At 40.9% G+C, this 20,564-nt stretch overlaps 1 protein-coding gene across 2 annotated transcripts in view; it reads left to right on the top strand.

Moving 5' to 3' along the window:
• rfc4 (replication factor C (activator 1) 4) overlaps window positions 1-20,236 on the top strand; it is a 23,761-nt gene extending 3,525 nt beyond the window's left edge. The window contains exons 2-11 of one of the 2 annotated variants that reach the window (XM_050055725.1): window positions 1,366-1,489; window positions 4,404-4,482; window positions 6,368-6,447; window positions 6,602-6,721; window positions 6,866-7,009; window positions 7,096-7,216; window positions 12,934-13,059; window positions 13,196-13,276; window positions 17,684-17,797; window positions 19,713-20,236. In XM_050055725.1, the coding sequence (XP_049911682.1) occupies window positions 1,374-1,489; window positions 4,404-4,482; window positions 6,368-6,447; window positions 6,602-6,721; window positions 6,866-7,009; window positions 7,096-7,216; window positions 12,934-13,059; window positions 13,196-13,276; window positions 17,684-17,797; window positions 19,713-19,808 (1,077 nt within the window). In that variant the 5' untranslated portion in view covers window positions 1,366-1,373 and the 3' untranslated portion in view covers window positions 19,809-20,236. Of the gene's footprint in view, window positions 1-1,338; window positions 1,490-4,403; window positions 4,483-6,367; window positions 6,448-6,601; window positions 6,722-6,865; window positions 7,010-7,095; window positions 7,217-12,933; window positions 13,060-13,195; window positions 13,277-17,683; window positions 17,798-19,712 lie in introns of both variants that reach the window. The other variant, XM_050055723.1, reaches the window with a different exon arrangement.
• The last annotated feature ends 328 nt before the right edge of the window (window positions 20,237-20,564 follow it).

Here is a 20,564-nt window from a genome sequence, read left to right as displayed (position 1 = left end):
GTCCCAGTTTTGGTACCGTGACAACACTAGATGTCACAACCATTCCATTCAGAGTTGCGCAGTGAAGCGACTCTGGTGCCGCTTAAAAAAGTGTTCCCCCACTTCTAATTTTACAAATTAAGCACTGGTTATAGTACAGCGGGATCCCCCAACCATCGCTTATATTTATAGTTTTTTCGGTCTTAAATTCCATTCAAGGTGGCATTAAAAAGGTAAAAAAAAATTGAAACCTGCAGATACCCTGTATTAATTGGCGATATGCAACATTTTCTTAATTCTTGGTGTTTTAAATGGAGTGTAGAACTTGAGCAATCCAGGTCTAACATTTGAATTGTATGCAAAGCAGTGGTGTTGTGTTTATCGCCAAGTTGGAAATGTTGTGAGACATTTTGACTGTATTGTCAGATTCTTGTGTTAGTTTGTTTAATCACTTTGACAGATGAGGTCATCATCAGCAGTCTGCAGTACTTGCACAAGGGATGCGCGTGATTGGACGTCTAAACGATTAAACGCCCAACCCCTCGCTAGTCGGCACCGGAAATATTAGTAACCAATTAGTGTTTTATTCATGTATAAGGTCCCCTAACTGTCATGCAGCCGCCTGACACTAGTAGGTGCTACAGAACCAACAGACAGCCGTCCCCCTCCCAGTGATAATGCTGGAGTAGACTGGAGTTTTGAAACAGCATGAAGGGAAATTGGAGCGATGTCCTCTCGCAAAACCAGCGCAGTTTGGCAGTACTTTAATCTAGAAAATGAATTCAGTGGCAATTTTTCTTTTTTGAGATGTTGTTAACTTTAAGTGAGTTGTCAGATAATGTGCAGTGTTTACATTCATTCAGCTGAAATTTAATTAGAATTTAGATGTTTTATTAACTTTAAAGTGAATTGCTATCATTTGTCAGATAATCTGCAATTTCAGAGCCAATTGATTTATTTTAGATGTTACTTAAGTGGTTAACTTTTGACTGAGTTACCGTCATGTTCACATTCATAATGCACGGCGGTGTCAGTATTGTTTGGGGACAATGTTTCAAATGCTTAACAAGTTTTTCTGAGTGTTGACTAGTCTTAATTAAAAATTTCGGTTAGTCAACAGGGAAATTAGTCGCCAGGAACATCCCTAATTTGCACACGATTTTAGTAAGTGCAACAAGGGTATTGCTTAGTCACTGGTGGTACAATAAGTGGACCCTTCTAAACTACCATCATCCACCAGATATTACACATATATTGTATCTTCTGTCTCCTGGAAGTTTTGTGCTGCAACTTTGTTTTTAAGTAATATTTTTCTTGTGTGTGTATCTGTTTCTGCATCTGCATTTTGTTTATCCATAGGTGTCTGTCTGCTTTTACCAAAATCAGGAGGAGTCATGCAAGCCTTTTTGAAAGGAGCGACTGTTCAGTCTACCAGACCTCAAAAAGACAAGGCAACAGCAGGGCCCTGCACAGAGAAGAAAGCCAAGGCTATTCCCTGGGTAGAAAAATAGTAAGTGTGAACCACAAATGTGTACTGTACTGCTTTTGTAGCCCAAGTCCACCTGAATCACAAGTGCTCAGTGCAAAAGAATCTTAAAGGCCCAGACACACCAAACCGAGTACTGCGAAAAGGCAACTGTTGCATTGCCTCACATCACCTGTTAGTGCTGCACGATTACGGCCTATTTCCACCAGATGCGTGTTGGTTGTGTCTCCGCTCCGGCACGGCAGCGGAGCCGATAGGATTCAGTTCTAGTCAATGTGTGTGTTTCCAGCGGCTGTGCTGCGTTCTGGCTCCGTCTCAGCTCCGGCACTCCGGAGCCCTCCGCAACAGATGCGCAGGACTTCTATTTTTGCCGGACCGTATCACAACACAGCAATTCAGCACAGAGCAGATCGTGCGGGGCAGGAAGTCGTGCACAGAAAGAAAATAAAACATCCAGTTAATTTTCAAAATAAAATACACAGTGTTCACGGCGGATCATATTTCCCTGCACTACACCTTAAAAACTACATAATGAGCAGAGGCAGGCCTGAAGTCAACAGGTCAGAGGTTTTCAGACGTCATTTCACCCCGTTGACACCATGGACGAGGAGATATTAATCATGGCAGTGCACCGAGTGTCTTCCAGCTGAGCTGCACCGCTCCAAACAGCAAACGCAGCCAGTGGGTATTGACGGACGGCGGAGCACGCAGCGGATAACCAGCGCTGCCATTCCGCAACGGACACGCATCCAGTGGAAATCCGGCATTAATCTAATCGCAATCGCAATGTCAGGCTGTGCGATTAAATAACTGCATAAAAGGCTGCGATTTGTGATTTAATGTAAATGAATGTTAACGTGTGTGCCTGTGAACGTGACTACCTCTCCTGTAGTGTGTGGAGTTTGTTGACATCACGCCCACAAGCTATCCTGGTGTGTGCAGCACGTATGGTCAGGTGACCACCTGGCGTGCAGCAGTGACCAACATAGACGCTGAAGAAGAGCATGAGCACGACCATGAACAGGCTGAGTTGGTGGCGAAAAAAACGCAATGTATATTATATAGCAATACTTTGGATTCAGGTATGGTGATGTTGAACAGTGCTGTGTAAGAGTTTCAAAGTTAAAGTTGCCACGTCCCGCGGCAATTTGACCAATCTATATCAACACTTGAGACAGCACAGAGAAAAGTAAGAAGAATGCATGCGAGAGAAGCCAAGCCGAGTAACATTAAAGACAAACAGACAACTGAAAGCCGCCAGAGCCTCATAAAACAACATCCAGGCACAGTTACGCAAACATTTGTAAGTGTCACTGGGAAATCATGGACTCCATAACAAACTATACAAATGAAAAATTGAGTTGTGTTATGCTATGGCGTGCTGGAATTTGTCATTTACGTGACAACGCCTGAACGCAACACAGGCTCGCTTAGCTGTGTGTACAGTGCTGTGCTGCGCTGCTGTGCTGCGCTGCTGTGCGAGCAGCGTGTTTGACTGTGCTCAGTCCGTTGATGGTCATTGACACACTGTCCATAACAATAACTATGTCGGATTAGGTCATTGCCCCCCTAATATAATGTAGGGGAAACACTGAATCAAGCAAGAAGACTAATAATACCATTTTTTAAAATTATACTGTGATCGCAATTGCAAATCGCGATATTGTCCACTCAAATCGCAATTGCACATTTTTATCAAATTGTGCAGCACTATCACCTGTGTCTCGGCAAAAAGTTGCACATGAACACACAGCAAAGTATACAGCCGACGGCCTGCCAGCATGTACATTCTGTGGCTGTGTGAGAGGAAATAACTCTTCACACCAACAGATGGCAGATGGATTTCAACACAATCCAGTGTTGAAAGAACAGAGCATATTTACCATGCTTCAGTGAACAGTGACACAAACCATACAAAACCCTTTCTGCTAAAAAGCTCAATGGCTAAAGAAAAATAATCTTACCTTATTAAACAAGTTTGTTTTGGTCTCACTCCCTCTTGACTTAAACGTTTTTATTGCTTTCCTCACTTCCGTTTCTCTTCTTGTGCGCTATGCTGAACTGCCAGTCAGAGTGTTTTAATTCACTGATGGGCTCCGCCATCTCCAAAACTGATTCAACATGCTGAATTGACTAAAGTAAAGCCAACGAGGGCCAATTCGGACTGTCGGCTTGGTGTGTCAGGGCCTTTATAAAGCAAACTTAACAGTGGCTGAAACACCTTGGGGCTTGTTTTACAAGCTTGGGGACGATTTAAATTTGAATCATTTTTTTTCCCTGCAAAATGCAGGACTTCATGTGGTAGTTGAGTGAGAGTAATAAAAGACCAGCACCCTATACTGCTTCTGACAGTCAGTGTTAGATGATTCAACATGATTCAGAGTAGAACACAGATATTAACTTTGATCATCAGTTTTATCATAAACTGAGATAGAAAGTCCACATACACTAATACATCTGCTCCTGTTGTGTGTGTCTCAACCTGTTTTGACAGGTGTTGACAAATGATGTTTACTCATTGAGGTAATAGTGGGGTGTTGTGCTGCTCTGCATTGTAGTTAAGTTTTTCTAATTATCTGGCCAGCTCATGTATATAAATGGGAAGGACTAACATAGAAACACATCTCATATAATGTAGGCCACTCCTACACCCTTAACTATGACCTCAGTAATAAATGTGTAATTGAATGTACACATTTTCAACGATGTCACCAAAAACTGACCAGAATGAGCTTTGTTAAGCTAGATGTTGTGACAGGGATGTTGTATTGGATTGCAAATGTGTCTTATTAAATATCAGACAATCAGTACATTTATTATTTGTTTCATGAAATTATACAAATACAGTTTCAGTGAATAATAAATAATAATAAACAGTGTAAACAGTGCGCTAACATGTTAAATAGTTATTAACAGACTGTAATTTTGCAAATCCCAGCAGGCCAAAGTGTGTCGACGAGGTGGCCTTTCAGGAGGAGGTGGTAGCAGTGCTGAAGAAGTGTTTGGAAGGAGCAGATGTAAGTATCAGGCTCTGATGATGGCTTTGATGATGGTTAGTGTTTGATGAGTTGATTTCACACCTGTCTCATGTAAATGGTAAAAAGGAAAGGATAAGGCCAGTGTCACTTGCCTTTTGGTCAGGTGAGACTGAAAGCTGGAATCAACGAGGTCAAGCAAAGGCATCAGGAGAGACTGGAGAGAGACCTTAAAACCAACAACACTAGCTAGGGCTATACCTGATTCAGAATTATGTCAGTCAAATCAGATTTGGCTGTTTGATATGAATATTAGATGAGTGTTGTCATGTTTTTTTGTTTTGTTTAGTTTTGTTTTTTGGCCATGTTAAGTTTTAAAGTTTGAACGGGGCTCAGCAGGCTATTGAGTATGTGACAGTAACATTCATGTGATAAAGTAAACAAGTTAATGCCGCTAATGACGGATCAGAAATGTGCAACAAAATTTTTTTGCTGACACTAAATATCAAACAAGCAGAAGAGAGAAGATAATGTCATTACACTGATGGAAAGGAGTTCTTGGATATGACACTGCAAGCAGTGTCATATGAGAATAAAATACTCTGGGAATACTACAAACATGCAGGCTCACCTCACACTCCACCATTCAAGTGTAAGCCGCCAAGCTAACCCTAAAGATGCTCCACCGAAAAATCAACCAACACTGGACACACTTAGCTTGTCAAAACTACCATCCAGCTCTAAGAGAGCTAAGAAAATAACACGGTTCAGAATCAGAATAACTTTATTGTCCTCAGAGAGGAAATTTGTCTTGGACAACAAGGCGGCTGCGGCTCACAATTTAGAGTACAAACAACATTAACATTTGAATTATAAACAGCATTCAAGACAAGACATAAGAACATACAGGGACAGTGCTTAGATGGTATCTGGATAGTCCATCAGATTTTTTTGCACATGACCCAGCAAAGAAAAAGTGATTTGTGCAGGAATCAAGTATTGCACATGAACCAACAAAAATATATTGCACAGTTTGAAAAGTGACCTGTGCAGGGACCAGTACACAGATAACACGGCAATGACATGACATAAAAACATAAAAAGATTATTGCACATGGCCCAGCAAGAATTTATTGTACAAGTTCAAAAGTGATCAAATATCCAAAGATAGGATAAGCACCATAATAAAACCACAGGCAGGAACCAAGTGCAGTTTTTGATTTAAAACTGAGATTGAGCAGGTTGTTTGTTCAGAACAGCAATTGATGTGCAAAGATCTGTACAGGAGGCATTAATCTGTGATGCCTGGACTTCAAGGACAGTGACTATATGTGTGACTATAACGGCACATTATCTCACACAGGACTGATGACTGCTGTCTCACGTTCTCCAAACTAGAGCAGTACATGGAAGTCTAACCAGAGCAACACTACAGACCTCCTACAAAATAAAGCACAAGAATGGGGGATTGTGGTTGTAACAGACAACGCTTCCAACATGGGTGATGCTATTCAGTTAGCAGCATGTGAAGTGTTTCACTCACGTGCTTAATCTGGCCTTGCAAATCTGCCAACAGTTCAGTTTGTCAGGTGTATGCAGTATTTCTGACAGGTACAGGTTATGACTGTGTTGGTAAATCTGCCTGCTTTTCATCACATTTTGCTGCAATAAAAATTGTTAAAGGCAGATGAACAGACTGAAAACTTAATCTTAAAGGTAAAACTGATGTTGACAAAGTATTTTGGGTCCTCTGGCGATACCCACCCCTAATAATTAAACAAACAAAATGAAATGAGTGCTCACATACACAGTACACACACACACACACACACACAAAAAAAACATCAACTTAATCATGCAGTCTTTCAGTGTCATCCTACAATGCCAGGAAAGCTCATTCTCACTTTTGTTTTTGCTTTAATTGCAGCTTCCCAACTTGCTCTTCTATGGCCCTCCTGGAACAGGAAAGACCTCCACCATCTTAGCCGCTGCCAGAGAACTTTATGGGTGAGTGAACTGTTAATAATATGGGGGTAAGAAGCCAACATTTCAGCTCTTTGCATTTCCAGGAAGTCTTGTCAGTTATCCTTTTGTTTTAGTTTGATCATTTACCTGTTTTTTCTTGTATGAATCCTGTCCTCCTCCACTGTCTTTCCTCCAGCCCACAGCTGTACAGACAGAGAGTGCTGGAGCTCAATGCCTCAGACGAACGAGGCATCCAGGTGATCAGAGAGAAGGTCAAAAACTTTGCTCAGCTCACTGTGGCCGGGACTCGCCCAGAGTGAGTCAGCATTGATTCAGGCTCTGTAACAACCATCTGAACTTACCTTAATTGTTTTAAATACCCTTTTGTGTTGGGATGAATGGTTTCAGAAGTATCTCTCTCATTTTAATTCTAAATTCTTTGTCTTTGTTGTATTTGTAGTGGGAAGCCGTGTCCTCCTTTTAAGATCATAATCCTGGATGAGGCAGACTCCATGACAGCACCAGCTCAGGCCGCTCTCAGGCGGACCATGGAGAAAGAGTCCCGCACTACCCGCTTCTGCCTCATCTGTAACTACATCAGCAGGTCAGCTGACTTATCCCAATCATGAAGGCACAAAGATTCTCCATGTGACTGATCCTGACCCTCCTATGTGTCTGTGTGTTCTCTAGGATTATTGAGCCTCTGACGTCCAGGTGTTCCAAATTTCGTTTCAAACCTCTAGCCAATCAGATTCAAGAAGAGCGGTTGCTGGAAATCTGTGAGAAGGAGAACCTCAAGTACACCAAGGAGGTAAAAGACAATATGATGATATGGCCTTGCCTTTTTGTCAGGGATGGGTATCATTAGGATTTTGTTGATACTACTACTCTATTGCTAATTCTTACCACTTCAATGCTTTATCAGTACTCTTGTTGGTTCTTTTTCATTGCTAAATAATTGCGTGCAGCTATGTTGCTGCTGGTAGAGTGAGGAGGGGCTGGTTTGTCTCAGCCAGCAGCTACAAGTTTACAAGAATACGCAAAATTTTAAGATATTTGGTAAACTAAGTTAAACAGTTAGACTACATACAAACAGATTTTGTTTAAACTTGTGTGTAACAATTAGCTATTAGGTGAACTTGCGCACTGTGATTGTGTAAAACATAACAGTGGTGGATTAGAGACTGCAGACAGAGCAGACTTACATATCCCTTTCCACACGTTTATGCGTGTATTTATGAAGTATTGCCTTTTACACATACTTACCAGTCCCTCCAGGATCTCGCGGCAAAAAAACCTTGAATTTATGTCCCAAAAACCTTGAATTTGCGCCCAATTTTGTTGAAAAATGTGATAAAAAGTTGCGGCATTTTTATGTGTTTTGTGTGAAATGTGAAATTGCAGCAAATGACAAAAATTGCAGCTAATGACAAAAGGAGGAAAAAAAATCTTCTTTTTTTTTCTTTTTCTAAACTACTACCTCCAAGTTGCAGAAGGACTCCCGCACACTGTCTAACTTAATATATAATTTATTTGCAACATTTCTGCACTAGACCTTCATCAGTTCTAAACTACTACCTCCAAAAAAAATAAGTCATGTAATCACTTGCTATAATAATCATACTGAATATAACAAAAATAGCTGCAAATGACTTCTGGTCAGCAGGAAAATGAGGAAAAATTGCGGGTCTTTTGAAAAATTGCAAGGCCCCGCAAGTATGAATTAGACTTTCGTTGATTATTGCGATCGCAAAATCGCGATTTGGAGGGACTAACTTACTGTAACAAGCATAGTTTTCAACTTGAGTAAATTTCCAGTTATCTTTACACTGTTCCCACTTAGGGCTGGGCAGTATGACAAAATTTTCATATCACATATCGGTTTCATGGTATTTGACGGTATTTTGCTCGGGTTCGGCCCACTTGACATGCTGCTGTGTTGTGCTATGGCCTATTCAAGTGCTGGAATTTGTGACAACGTGTCAATTTACGTGACAACGCCTGAAAGCAACACAGGCTCTGCTCCATTAGTGCCGTGCTCGGTTATAATTGTCTCGGACTCGGATCGGCTTCGGTCAGGAAAATGCGGCCGAGCCGTGCTCTAATGTGCGTGCGTCTGTGTGTGTGCGTGCATGCGTGCGTGCGTGTGCATCTGGGTGAAACTCTGCTGTGAGCGATACAGAGAGCAGAGGAGAATTGTAAACGCGCGACCATGTAGAGACAGAAATGACATGCCATCATGTAAATAAGATAAATAACATAAGACAATTTAGTTTGTTTAATAAAAGGACAAGGTGTAGACCTGCTCTATAGGCCTGGATATGAAGCATCTGTAGCGCATAATAATAATACATATAATATAGTTTCTAAAAAGCTAAGACGGAGGGGGGAAAAAAAAAAATCAGTAGCGGCGGTCATATTTCAGCAGCGGCGGTGCGCCACTGCTAGTTGCATATAGGGGAAACACTGGTCTTTTTGGTTCTGGGTCATCGTGTTCTTCAGCATCATGTACAGTTGCTTCGCTTTCAGGACTCTCTCCGGCAGCCATTCTCGCCTCTAAACTTTTCTCTATGCTCTCACTCTTGCCGGCTCTAGCACACCTGTGAAACACTTTCCCGCAGCACATGTTCCGGATGTTGTTTTGGCTATTCACCGGTATTGCGGCATATGAAACGTGTCTGTCTGTCTGTCTGTCTGTCAGTATGTTTACATGCACAGTAGGGCTTAGGACAAAAATTCATATTCACTTATTTTCAGGCTGAATGGCGATACATGATATATATAGGGTTGGGTGCCGAAAGTCAGTGCTTATATGGAACCGGTACCTATACAACCGATACCTACCGGACCGAAACAAAATGCACATTCATTCATTCATTCGTTCATTTGTTGAGTGTATTATTATTTAAAGGCACGCTAAGCACCGTTGGGCGTCAGTTCTGTTTATGTTCAACAATGTTATGAAACACAACGGAGCTAGCTCGCTTGAAACCACAAAATATCTCCATACTGCTCGTCCGTAGTGATTTAAGTGTCCTGAAGCCCTGACATAAAAAGCTGTTTGGAAAAACGTCATTTGAACTCTGTTTTTAGCCTCGTTGTAGTCTGTAGCTCTAACTGCCTCTCTGGGTACCACGTTCACGTGTGCGCGCTTGCGCAAGACCGTGAGACAGGGGCACCGCGTTCATGTGTGTTCATGTGCTTTCGCTGGTCTCACGCTGGCTGGTTGGTACAGCCTCGACCCAAATGTTTTTGTTGCCATTTGCGGAGCCTGGGCTGCTTACAGAGACCGGACTTTAATAGAGTTAATATTATTGTAATGTTAATTTGTTAAGTGTTTATTATATTTTAAAACTGTTAATAGAGTTCATATACCTATTTATTTCTAGGTATTTCTAATTTGCCTCAACAATAAATAAAAAAAACATTGTTTTTATTATAATTTAAAACTGTTATACAAAATACACACTTCTGAAAGGTGGCCCATTTGTGCCACTTTTCAACCTCCATTTAAAAAAACTCATATTTTGAGGTATCGGTTCAGGCACCATTTAAGCACCGGTACCGTTTTAAAAGTATCGGTTCCGCACCGGTATTGGAAAAAACCCAAACGATACCCAACCCTAGATATATATCCTGGTATTTTCTAAAGTGGACTTCATGTTCAGTTTCCAGCTTATCCACGACATAAGTCCTCTGTTATTTTTGTTGCATGTGTTTTTCCACAGCAGGGCAGGTAAAGGAAGTTTACCTGTTGGAGGTGAGCTGTTTGCAGAGGTGCAGTAAGAGCCTGTTGTCTGCAGCTCTTCATCAACATCTCACTGTGGCTGATTCTGCTTTTAGTTTCCTCCCTGCCGTGTTATTAGACATGTCAAGAAAAGCCACATACAAAGTTTCGCTAATTAGGTAATAAACATATTTTAATTCCTATAGAGTCTTAAAAATAAAATTCCCCCGTTATTTTGCTTTGTAAAAACTTTTATTGTGAAGCTGCAAAATAAGGAAATGTTGAGTTTTGGAGCAGCAACTTTACACAACTTCTAATACGGTGGATAGTGAACATGAAACAGTAAAGTAAAACAGATATTTAAAGTGAAAACAGGACGCCGGAAAGAAACTAAACTCCAAACCACAGAGATTCAGTTAGAAGCTACAGACGTACTGAGAGCTGAACACACAGAGACTTTTAAAAACACAGAGGGGAGGAGAATCTCACAACACACACAGCTTGTTTGAGGGGGGGGAGCAGAGTGGTCGGGGGTTCGCCGGGTCAGCTAGATGCCCCCTCTGCCCGCTTGAGTGCGGGTAGCCCGGCTTTTGGACCTACTCCGTAGAAGGAGTAGGTGTGCAGATCGGCGTGGCACTGGCCGTCTAAACTGATAACAGAAACACCAATCGGCACAACATGGCTTGACTGGACACGGCTAAAAGTTATAGGGGAAAAGGCCCACAGTATTGTATGTGTGCTACTGTGGTGATTTAATTCATCTCAGACAGATTTAGTGTAGCTCGTGCAACATAGAGACCGATGTCACACTGTAAACTAATTAACAGACGGATTAAACAGGGGAGCAGCTCTGTGTCTGAGTGTTGATGGAGAAACTGAATAAATGAGTGTACACTGAAGGAACGTTGCGATCAGCTGATTTTGCGCAGTTCTCCAGTGTGTGCGCAGAATGTGCAGAAGGGGGTCTCCCACCGCAACCAGCTGCTGTAGTTTTGGCACAGTGCCATTGTACATACTGACATTGACAGCCGCCCCGTCTGTGTATATGACGACCAACTTTGTCTTCCAGTTCCAAACCTGTGTCCTGAAAACGCTTCACAAGGCCCTCTGTGATGTTCTACGCGGCCCGCTCAGCACCCAGTTCAATCAGACCAAGAAAGTCTGACCTAAAGTCTCCGCTGCTGGACACAGACACAATATAAACGATCTCCTGCTCGGTTTTTGTGATGTCCTCGGATCCATCAAAAAGCAGTCCCTATAATTCAGCCAACTCCAACGTGGCGCTTAACTCCCCGCTTATAGTGTGCGCGATGGTCTCCATTATCTGTATTCCTGCTTCACATGAATGATATGCACCCCCTACATTTATTCCTAGCCGCCTCATCAAAGGAATATCTTCAGCGTAGGATGACAAGGGATGTGTGTGTTTAGCTTTATGAGAGGCGAGGAGAAAAATATTACAAAGAGCTTGCCGCTGTTCTTCATTCAGCTTGTTTCGCCATTGAGCAAGTGGGCGGCTGGATATTGCTTCTTGGCTAGCTTCTTTATTAGCAATGGCTTGTGCCATATTCATGTGCTCCTTGCTTTTCTCATGTTTCTCAAACAAGAACACTGAATTTCTTTTAGCCTGTATAAAACGCACCTTTGTCTGCCAGATGTGAATGCGAGCGGTATATCCTGCACCACATTTCAGTGTGCTCCTCATTCACTTCAAGCCATGGCACACCTTGGAGCCACTTCTCAGAAAAAACTATTTTCTTCTGCTCACGCTCAGTCTGCCGCTTCTTTGTAGGTGGCAAAACGACAAAGTAGCTGCTTAGTGTCTGTTGTTTTTGGACAACCCAGTATTCTCAGTAGTTTACTCCATCATTTTTTAACGAGAAACACATTTAGACATGAAAGTCAGTGTCACTGCTCCGGTAAATGCGCCGCAGTGAGCTAATTGACGTCACGCATTATTGATTGTTTTTTTAGCGCATGTACCTGCATACCAGTTATGTGCATACCTGTTTATAACTAGAAAAAGTTGGCACCCAGTGCTGAGCTGCATCTACCACCTCTATGTATCATATACTGCTGATCTGCTATCCCCCCCAAAGATCCCCTTTCCTCCCTAAAAAATCAGACAAAAATGGGTTTATGTGGGTCTCAGAGTGCTGATTAAGCACATAGATTTCAAAAGGGGCAGACAAAATCAAGGAGTGACAGACAAAACAAAAATAAATAAACTTGCATGCCACAGTGGCAGGCTGGATGAAAGTTAATTTCAGACCTTCCTTAAATTACTCAAATGTCCCACTTAAGAACAAATAGTGGAAATAATAGATTAATGTGTTTTGGCTACACAGTGAGCTGAAAAGAGAAGGAGTCCCGATATCTTCTGACACCACTGTATGTTGACAGCATGTTATCCCTGCCCCCTTAAGAGAGGATAGTAACATATATATAACAAAAGAAACCTTAGAGAACTAAAATTCGACAGAATCAAAAACATAATAGCCTCCCTGTAAGATGTGTTTTTAAAAGTGAACTTGCGTAGTTAAGTTGATTTGAGTTGTAAGTTCCAATGAAACTGTGTTGGGGAATGTGTTTTTCTACAGCTTACAAGCTCAACACAGGATGCATTTCTGCCATGTTTTTCAAAGTTTGGATATATTTTTGACAGATCAGATACATTTCCATTTTAACTCCATTTTAACGCTGCAGTCTACACCAGCCATGTACCAGCACACACAGAGATCTGCATCTGTTTTGACTGTACAGCTAGTGTATTAAAGGTTTGACTATTTGTGCTCATCTAGAGTATAGCAGCACTGGTGAGGGTGTCTGAGGGAGACCTGCGGAAAGCCATAACCTTCCTCCAGAGTGCTGCACGTCTTAACGTGGACAAGGAGATCACAGAGCATGCTGTGACTGAAATAGCCGGGGTGAGATCATCTTCTTTGTGTCATATAGGAGACTGAAGGAACTGATGGTTTATTAACTGTGTTTAAAATGTCTTGCACACTTGAAATTTTCCTTGCCACTCATGTCACTCTGCTGTTGTGCTCTCTTATACTGTAGGTCATCCCTGCCAAGATGATTGACAACTTGATCCAGATCTGTTTCACAGGAACATTTGAGAAACTAGAGGTTGCTGTGAGGGTAGGTGGTCTGACATGCCACTGCTTTGTCCCTGTGTTTGTGTCCTAAAATTTCAGCACTTTGTTTAGTGTGACATGCATTTATTGCTGGAGGCATTATGTTTTCGGAGTGTCCATCCATCCCCTTCTTGTGAACATGATGTCTCAAAAACACCTTGAGGGTATTTCTTCAAATATGGCATCAACATCCACTTGGACGATGAACTGAGTAGATTTTAGGGCGACCAAATGTCAGTTGACCAGAAAGGTTATTAGTTAACGAGATTTAATTGGTTGCTTTGTCGCAGAAAAAAAAACAAAACAAGCAAACGTGAAGCTTTATTAGGAGCTGCAACTCATCAAAATAAATCAAAACCTATGTGACTGGACCATGTGGGAATTTAATTTGAAAGGGCAGACGCAGGAAGAGGCCATGCTCAGCAGTCAGACAGGAGTCACATTACAAACCAATCACAGCTGACAGATATCTTTCCCTTGTTCCCTACATATTCAGTCTGTAATAAATAAGGAAAACTTCATTTTTTTAGTTAAGGGCTACCCAGAGCTTTACATGTGTCTCACAGATAGGTCTACACACTTGAAACAGTACCAGGAAGAAGATAAGCTCTGCACTCAGGATTGCAGGTAAATAGGCTATGTTACGGTTGCTTAGCAACCTCAGACGCAACTTGCTGCCACGCTCTTTAAAGCTGGAACAAAAAAGGCACAAGAGTAGTACCCAGCGCCCAACCTCACATTTTCCAGGCGGTTAAAGACACGGCATGTGTACGGCCCTTAATTTCCAAGGCTGGTACCTGCGGTTATTTCACAGGCTCGTTAATAACATGTCGGGCAGGAAATCCAAAGTGTTGGAACATTTTGAGAAGGTGAAGGACGAACCCAAGGTGATATGTAAACTCTGCAGGCAAACATTTGCCTATGATATATCGACTACAAATGTGACTTATCATCTGAAACATGGAAGTAGCTACATGCCCATTAGCCACTGAGCACAATCATTACTGCTTTACCAACAGCATCATTGCTCAGTGTGTGACATGCACATGTAGATAAAATATAGGCCTACATTAATGAAGGTTCATCAGAACGGTTTTGTATTTCTCTGTAATGTAGCACAGTGTTAACAATGTTACTGATACTATTCTGTCTCATTCTCATCAATGCGATATCTCAAGAAGACCATGAGGGGAATTTTTTCAAATTTGGCACCAACATTCACTTGGACTCAGGATGAACTATTTAGTTTTTGGTGGCCAGTGGTCAAGATCACTGCGACCATGCGTCTGTCTCATTCTTGTAAATTCAACATCTCAAGAAGACCTTGAGGGAATTTCCTCAAATTTGGCACAGACGTCCACTTGGACTCAAGTAGGGCTGTAGTCTCCTGGTCGACTAGTCTATTATTTGGTTGCTATGCTCTCGTCTGACCAAATTCTCATTAGTCGAATAATCGCCGTGTTACTTTCATAAGGAGAAAAGTGCTACATCAGCAGCTTTACAGGATTAATCCATTATTTCCTGCGGCGAAGCTTGTATTTACTTGTATTTCACAGATAAGAAACAATAAATTGTGAAGACAGTAAAGCCTCCACTAAAATAGCATTTTAGATTGTGTGTGTGATTTATCCTTCAGGGATTTATACTTGGGGATTTATCCTGGCTTCATATGAACAGAGGAAATCTCCGCTCGTCGCTAGGCTAATGTATACCATGTAAAATGCCATAGGCTGGCACTAATAACGTTAGCATGTTGTATTTGCTTGGAAAAAGTGTTTAGCATAAGACAGTTGTTTTGTCGGTGAATGTTGTGAGTTGTAATGGAGCCAAATTATGTACCGTTACCTTTCTTACATGTTGCTGTTGTCTCTGCTAGAAGCTAGGCTAGTTTATACAATGTAAAATGCCATAGACTTGTGCTAATAACGTTAGCATGTTGTATTGGTGGGGGAAATGTGTCCAGATGAAGACAAGTGTTTGTCTGTCAGTTCTGCGATTTATAGTGAAGCCAATGTGCGTACTTGTGTTGGAAACTGTCTCTATTAAGCCATGTTTAATGTGTGTTTAATGTGAGCAGGGTTCCTACGCAAGTATGGAAAAGTATGGAAATAAATTTGATCAATTTTCAGGAATTAAAACGTATGGAAAATGAAAAATAAAGTATGGAAAAATATTTGTTTCCAGGCTATTACCACTGTTCTAAAATACTGTTTCTAAAATAGAAAATTATGTATTTCCAAAAATAATTGAATCAATCCGGATCGTGTTTTATGCCGGGCCAAGCACAGTTTGTGTGAGAGCAAACGTCTCAGAAAACATCCCGCCCCTTTTACCTGATTGACAAGTGGTATGTCCAGTCCGCTGCCCTATGACCCTCCTCCAGCCCCCCAGGTATCAAGTTTCACTCCAACACTGCACCTTAGACAAGAAGACGAGTTTCACGTGGTTCACAATGGGTAGATGCAAGTTTTTGGATGGATGGCTTGACAATACCTACTGGTTAATACTAGGGATGTCCCAATCCGATATTCGGATCGGTATCGGCTGCCGATATTAGCAAAAACCGTGCATCGGCATCGGATCGGACTGCATGGAAAAATGCCAATCCAAGAACTCCAATCCAGTTTTTCACAGAGTCCGATCCAGGTTTTCCAGCCAGCCCAGCGCTCCGCGATTCAAGCAGTCTATTCCAGTGATCCACTCCAGCACTTACTATCAATCCACCAGGCCAGCATGCAGACTGCAGACATGCACAGAGGGTAGGAAGAGTAGCGGTCAATTTAGTTAACTGACTATTTGTTTTCTGCTCTGGTTTTTTGAGAGTGATATTTTTATTTGGTTTACACTCTTACTGTTTAAGTAAAGAGCACTGATGGCATTGTTTTGGGCACAATTTGGGAAACTGGAGCCATGGATGGACTATTGTTTGTTTAAACAGTTGAACAATATTGTGTGTGGTTTTTTGTCCCCTCTGTTGGTCCCAGGAAACAGCAGCACCAGGCTGGCACTGACACTACTAAAAATAACTGAAAAGGAAAGGCTGCATTGTTTGTTAAATGTCAACAATGTCTTGTGGTGTTAATCTTTTTTTTTATTTATTAGGGGGCCAAAGCACAAGTGTGTGGAGTCTTGCTGCTATTTTAATTTCAATATTAGACATTTTAAAGATTTCTTGTGTTGATTTATTTTCTATTTATTAAGGGGCCAAAGCAGCCAAAGCAAACCAGCTATATTTTTTATTTAATGTTAATGATCAAGTTTAAAGTTTGTTTATTTAACCCTGTTCACAATAAACAGGTCAGTTTCTCATACCAACTGTTGTGGATCATTCTAACTAACCTGATTAAGTAGTTGTTCTTGTTAGAGTAATATCGCTTGATCAAACCTTTTCTAACATGACTGACAACAAAATAAGTGAATATGTATAATACGCGCTTGGATCGGATCGGTATCGGCCAAAACTCAAGGCTGTAATATCGGCATCGGATCGGAAGTGAAAAAGCTGGATCGGGACATCCCTAGTTAATACTACTACTACTAATACTGGTTGGCCAAGGATTCCCAATTCACACTCAGAGCTAGATGCAAGCTTTGTGTGAAATCGTTTGACATTGCCAACATGGGGGAGAAGGTGATTCTGAGCCACATGAAAGGAAAAAACGCCGACGTCTCGTTACTGCATCGCTTGCACCCAGAGTCCCAACCTTTTTGCCTCAGCCCAGACATTGAACTTACCTGAGTTTTTATTTGCATGCCATTATGGTACTTGGTTACAGTCGCCTATTAAGAATAATTAAATATGATGTGAAATATGATACAGTGATATATTTACAGATGGCGCATATTCTCTGGGGACAAAAAAAAAAAAAAAAAACGCAGAGAAGTCTGGAAATTAGGGTATGGAATATTGAAATTCCAAATGTGTAGGAACCCAGTGTGAGTTTTGAATCAACTATATAAATAAAGTTTGATTTGAACTAAACTTTACAGCACTTAACACAGTCCTCCACTGCTGACTAGTGTTTTGGAGGTGTAACTGCAGAGTGACACAGACACACCACCACAGAAGTAAAAATAACGTACAGATTTTTTTTTTCCCACGACTGATTGATTAGTTGAAGATTATGCGCGACTTTAGTCGACCAAGATTACAGCCCTAGAGTCAAGAATAAACTGATAACAATTTGGTAGTCTCATAAAACATGTTTTTGGCCATTACTCAAGAATTCATATGCTAATTATGACAAAACTTCACACAGATGTCTGATAGAATAAAAATAATGAAGTGATGACATTTTATATCCAAAAGGTCAATTGTCAACTCTTACATTTGCAGCAAATGTGTAATTCATCAGCATTCCCTCACTTACTGCATGTCACATTCTCACATGTTTAATGTCTCCTCTGTCAGAACATGGTGGATGAAGGCTATGCAGCCACACAGATCCTGAGTCAGCTTCATGAGTCTATCATAGAACAGGACCTGAGTGACAAGCAGAAGTCAGCCATTACAGAGAAGATGGCGGTAAGTGATGTAATGTAGTGCTGGTTCTGGTAGAACTCAAGGGATTCTCCTGTTAAACTTTATGTTTTCTTTGTCAGTTAATCTAGTAACTGAGTGATGATAAACAGGAGTTACTACACAATGATTAAATTCTGGAGAACCACAGTTAAACTGCAGCCAAATCAGACATACACTCAGATGACTTGAGAATCAAAGCTGCACAGCTGATATAAAAGGAGTGCTGTAAAATCATGACTTCTCTTAACAAATAGAAATGTAGAGGACTGGCTCATAGGGGTGTCCTGGTTATGTTTGGTGGGCCCTAAACCTAATCTGAGCCCGTTAATACGGAGTATCTGATTCCGATTCCAGTGGGATACTTACGTTTACCTAACTGATAATTAAATATGAATCTGGCACATGACGAGCATAGCCTACTAAAATGGGCACGCTTTCTTTTTCTTCATTTACATACTACTTGTTTCAAAACTATTAAATTGATGAGAATAAATTATGGATATGAATTTAACCTTTGCTGGAAGAATATAAGTCCTGAAATTGATGTGACATAATCAGCTGGAAGGAAAGAAGACGAATCAATCTGTTGGAGCTGTTGAAATTGCAAAAAAAAAAAAAAAACTGTTATACTGAGGTACTTCAGAGTAATTTTCTCTGCATTTGGCGGAATACAGACGGTACACAAACCTGACAACAGCTGAGTTTATTTTCTGTCTGTTCTCAGATTACTTACTGAATCATTGTGATGACATCTGATATGATCTGCTGCTGGTGACATTTGCCATTTTATTCAAAGTGACGGTCAGTGCCAGCTAAAAGTAAAAAGCTGCAACTGGAAGGTTTTGAATATGTCTTTTTGCTAACAAGAAGGAGAGCATTAGATGTTTGTGGGTGTTTGTTCAGAGTCTCACGGACCGGTGCACCCATATAATTTTCACGCGCATATACACATGAAATGCTCATACATAAAGGAAAGCTGTTTTGCAATACTAGCAGGCTGAGGTGGGTAAAAGAAAGAAGAGAACAGTGAAGCAGTGGTTCCAACTGGTGGGTCATGGTCCAAAAATGGGTTGTGGGTCCATTCTGAATGGACCGCAAGTGACTCACAAATGTGTCAAGTTTGTAAAAAAAAACCACACTTTATTTTGAAGGACAGTGAATTTCTGGCACAGAGCTATTATACTGAAGTACTGTTTCCTGCTGTTGAGTGAGTTAATAACAGACAGCCACTTTACAGAGACAGCAGTATAGTTCGACGACATGGCCAAATGCAAGTATGCTGCTGAAAGTATTAAACTGTGTGGACCTTGATCTATTGGCTGAGGAGAAAGCTGGTACCCGTGACTGGGCCACTTGAGAACCACTGTAGTTAAAAAAAGCACGTGCATTTGATCAGGTTTATTTTAGCCGATATTTATCCATTAAAATATACCTGGATGGACCCCAGTAATGATTATTAGGATCAGTTCAGGACAACTCTACTACTAGGGATGGGTTTTGTTAATATGTTATTGATACTACTACTCTTATCAGTACTCCTTTTAGGTTTGGTGCTTTATCAATACTTTTATCTGCTCTTTTTCATCACTAAATAATTGCTTTTTAGAAAGTATATAAAAAGAATAAATTTAGAACAGGATTAGAATTTAATATTTTAAATAGCCTTATTGGGTTCGGGCAGAGATCAAAGCTCTGATTTTAGCTGTGGTTGAACAAAAAGCGTTCCATAACAAGTTGACTTTGAAGGCAGTAACCCGAAAAGCTGGCACTCCAACTCATTTACTCCAACCAAACACAGTCACAAGTGGCAACATTTGATGAGCACTGTCAGGTTTCACTGATTTTATTGTGTCCATAATAGACTCTGATATCTCACGTAGAAGCTAATGTTTGTTCTTGTGTTTCCTCTCTGGTTCAGGTTGTGAGTAAGTGCCTGTCAGACGGTGCAAATGAATACCTGCAGATGTTGAGTCTGTGTTCGGTCATCATGCAGGAGGCCTCCCAGCACAACTAAAACTCCACAAAGCAGCATCTTCTCCTGGGGGAGAGCACTGTCATCACCAAGACAGCAGCACTTCACTCTGATTCAGCTGAGTTGGTTCACAGTCACAGTTTGGACATTGAGCAGTAGATACCAGATGATAGTGGTGTAGTTGTTTACAGCCAGAGACCACAGCTGTGGAGGTGTTTCTCTCTGTGTTTAATCAGAAACAGTCTCCCTCAACTCACTTCAATAAATAAGACACCACAATGTGAACATTCTTTCAAAATCTCTGATACTATTAAATAATATATAGCGCTTTTCAGGATACTCAAAGACGCTTGATAAAGGGCAACATCATCCATCAGATGTCTCAATATTCCTTTTCATTCATGTAAATACTTACCAACTGATCTTTGTACACTTTTTGCTTTTGGGAAGTAAAAAATAGTTTTTGTATATTTTCAGTGTTTGTTGTCTTGAATTTTTTTGCTCATGATTAGGACATGATGAATCCACAACAAGAGGAACTTCAGAAATGTAAATATCATTCAGGGTTCCCTCAGTCATGAAATTCCCGAAAAAGTTATGACATTAGAAAAACAGTTTCACAGGCAGGAAATAGTTTGGAATTAACATACTGCTTTGGAAATGTTTTAAATATACATTATTAATCATAAACTCTATTTTATTGCACCTTAAAATACAGTCACAAAGTGCTTTACAACAAAAAACAAGAACTGAAAAACATTCATTCATCTTATGTAACCACTAATCCTGTTAGGGGTC

The sequence above is a fragment of the Epinephelus moara genome, chromosome 10 (assembly GCF_006386435.1).
Source record: "Epinephelus moara isolate mb chromosome 10, YSFRI_EMoa_1.0, whole genome shotgun sequence".
In the NCBI taxonomy this organism is placed as follows: Eukaryota; Metazoa; Chordata; class Actinopteri; order Perciformes; family Serranidae; genus Epinephelus; species Epinephelus moara.
This window is presented reverse-complemented; position numbering and strand designations above follow the sequence as displayed.